General features: G+C 43.2%; 2 protein-coding genes across 2 annotated transcripts in view; both read right to left on the bottom strand.

The window, feature by feature from the left end:
* SARC_06159 (hypothetical protein) overlaps positions 1-1238 on the bottom strand; it is a gene marked incomplete at both ends in the record, with an annotated part of 6266 nt that extends 5028 nt beyond the window's left edge. Inside the window, one exon of the mRNA XM_014299959.1 lies at positions 1205-1238. Coding sequence (XP_014155434.1) covers positions 1205-1238 — 34 coding nt within the window. The remainder of the gene's footprint in view (positions 1-1204) is intronic.
* A 529-nt stretch (positions 1239-1767) lies between these two features.
* Positions 1768-1970, bottom strand: SARC_06158 (hypothetical protein; the record flags this gene model as incomplete). The annotated part of the gene is made up of 2 exons (XM_014299958.1): positions 1768-1930; positions 1966-1970. 2 exons carry the CDS (start codon positions 1968-1970, stop codon positions 1768-1770), a joined length of 168 nt encoding a protein of 55 aa, XP_014155433.1.
* Between the last annotated feature and the right edge of the window lie 530 nt (positions 1971-2500).

Here is a 2500-nt window from a genome sequence, read left to right as displayed (position 1 = left end):
CTTGACAGAAATATAAAGAGGCTCATGCAGTGCGAGAACATAGAATGACACGCGTCATCCAAATTGTGTACCAAAAATCAATATCTTGAAATCGGGTAGCAAATTGGTCAAACCAGATTTATGTACAGTATATGCGCCCAGATTGTATGCCGTGGGAGAGAAGTGTATTTGCGCCTCGCCACATCTACACTGAACATGACAAACACTTCTGAAATCCGGAAACAGAACTGCGACACTACATGCAGAAATAACACTATATTGGACAGATGAGTGTATTTTCCTGAAGGCCCTGCCCCCATTCTCTTAGCACTTTGCTAACACTACTGCAACCGTATTTAAAATCCCAACTCTATTACAAAAACAAAACGCGATACCTCCTCCTGGGCGGACTTTGATCTGGAGAATCATGTCTTTGCCTGCGACGCGGAGGGCTCTGATCTGGGCTATCGTGTCTGCGTACAGCCATGCATACACAGCGGGATACAATAACCGTCAGTGTCAATTGCATATGTATTAGATGAACACAGTATATTGAAGCTTGTGTCCGGCATAAATAATGCATTGAAAATACCGCCTGCATAGATATAGAGGTCGTGACTATTGTTAATGGCACTTCCGATCAGATTTTCAGTCTTATGAATATAACTGGTTATTCAATACCACCCATACCTTTTTCGGGGTGGGCTAAGATCCGGTGAATCGTGTCTGGTACTTCGTGGTGGACTTTGGTCGGGAGAGTCATGCCTGTAAATTAACAGGTAAGACATTCGATCACGTATTACATCAGCATGTTTATCACCATGGACATGAGAACTAAATCGGAGCGCTAAAAATATATAAAATTTCACCATCACATCGAATCTTGAGCTTGAAAAAACAATGCGATTCATGGGGGTTAGATGTACGAAAACGTGAATTACCGACAATAGGGGTAAAAATTTATCCTTCTGAGGCTCCAGGTATTACGAATACCAGCGAATTGAGCTCATTGTATGGTTGAGTCAGAACGTGAGGTAAAAAATACGTTTCTCAAGCTCTCGTTTAGTTTACTCACTTTACCAGAGAACAACGGGTACCCCAGTGTAGGGGTACGGCTACAACGATGCCATCTTCATTCATTTCGCTGCCACAAACCAACGGCACCAATATCAGGGTGGCTAATACAGAGCGAGTATAGGCACAATTGCGCCGGTTTCAACCATACCTTCGTCGGGGAGGGCTTTGATCAGGCGAGTCATGGCGTCGCCTAGGCGGACTTTGCTGAGGCGAGTGTTGTCTCACTCTGCGGGGACGGCTTGGAGAGACAGAATCGTGCCTGCCAATCAATTAAGTGTACATTAGGATTACAACTTGAGCCAAAAAAATCGATAAGAGCGCTCACAAATGATAATTCGTGATAACCAAAAGATGCCAAGTTTTCAATAATAAATGTCAAGATCTCAACAGACTTTATATTAGAATGCCTACCTGGTTCTCACGGGAGCTGTTGACTGATCAGCGGCAACTATGTGGACGGTTGAATGCGATATGGTGAGACAATCGATAAGCAATGTCAATCGGCCTATTCCATGACTGACGATGTTCACAAAATTCCAAACATATCGGCCAAGTGGTTTGAATAGAAAATGGTCTATTAGCAAGCTAGACTTGCAATAACATCCCGGCCAATCGAGAAAAGGGTGCACCTGATACAGGACCACGAACAAACCCGAAACAATGTCAACATATCCATTTCGATAATTAAATTAAGAGGACGATATCACCATTTTACATACCGCTCTTCCAAAGCTTAAGATCAGTGCCCTTGATGGCACCCTCATCGATGAACTCAGCCACCAACGGAATGTCCGCTTCATCGTCGTGGTTGCCGGCATTGCGTTTGCTCACACTGGCAAATGTGGTTTGTATTGCCCCTCCGCCATCGCTGTCACTGCAGAATAAAAGTAATCCGTTAGAAGCGGAAACGCCATCCGACACAAGCTACGAAAGCTGGTTATCAAATTAGATCAGCGTCCACAACATAAAAATAATAAACAACACCGCCTGCCTATAAGGGGTAGAGCTATCTAGACCGAGCTATGAAGATAAGAGATCACTCCTTCCAATTGTACAGGGTGCAGATAGAGTGCGAGCACTGAACGCTGAATGTGATAAAACTTTGTACACTAATACCGGCTGATTCATGCAAGGCTATGAAAGACTAGTTAAAAGCCTCATGCACCCGGAATAAAGGCACAGCGAGGCACGGGCATGTACTCGAATGGAAAACAATTGCAAGGCGTTTATGTCAGTCAGGATGAAATAAAAACTGACGTTCGCAATAGATTTTTGAATTTCCATTCGGACTTGCGGACTAATTTTTCCGTGACATTTGAGATCTCCAAATACTATTTTGTAGATAAATATTTATATAGGCCTAATGCTCCCTGACAACTGAGATTTCAAATTGCTACTTTGTAGATAAATATATATAAATACACACACACACACGCACACACAC

The sequence above is a fragment of the Sphaeroforma arctica genome (genome assembly GCF_001186125.1).
Source record: "Sphaeroforma arctica JP610 unplaced genomic scaffold supercont1.428, whole genome shotgun sequence".
NCBI classification, from domain to species: domain Eukaryota; class Ichthyosporea; order Ichthyophonida; genus Sphaeroforma; species Sphaeroforma arctica.
Note: the sequence above shows the minus strand (reverse complement) of the source record. Positions and strands in the feature narration are given on the sequence as shown.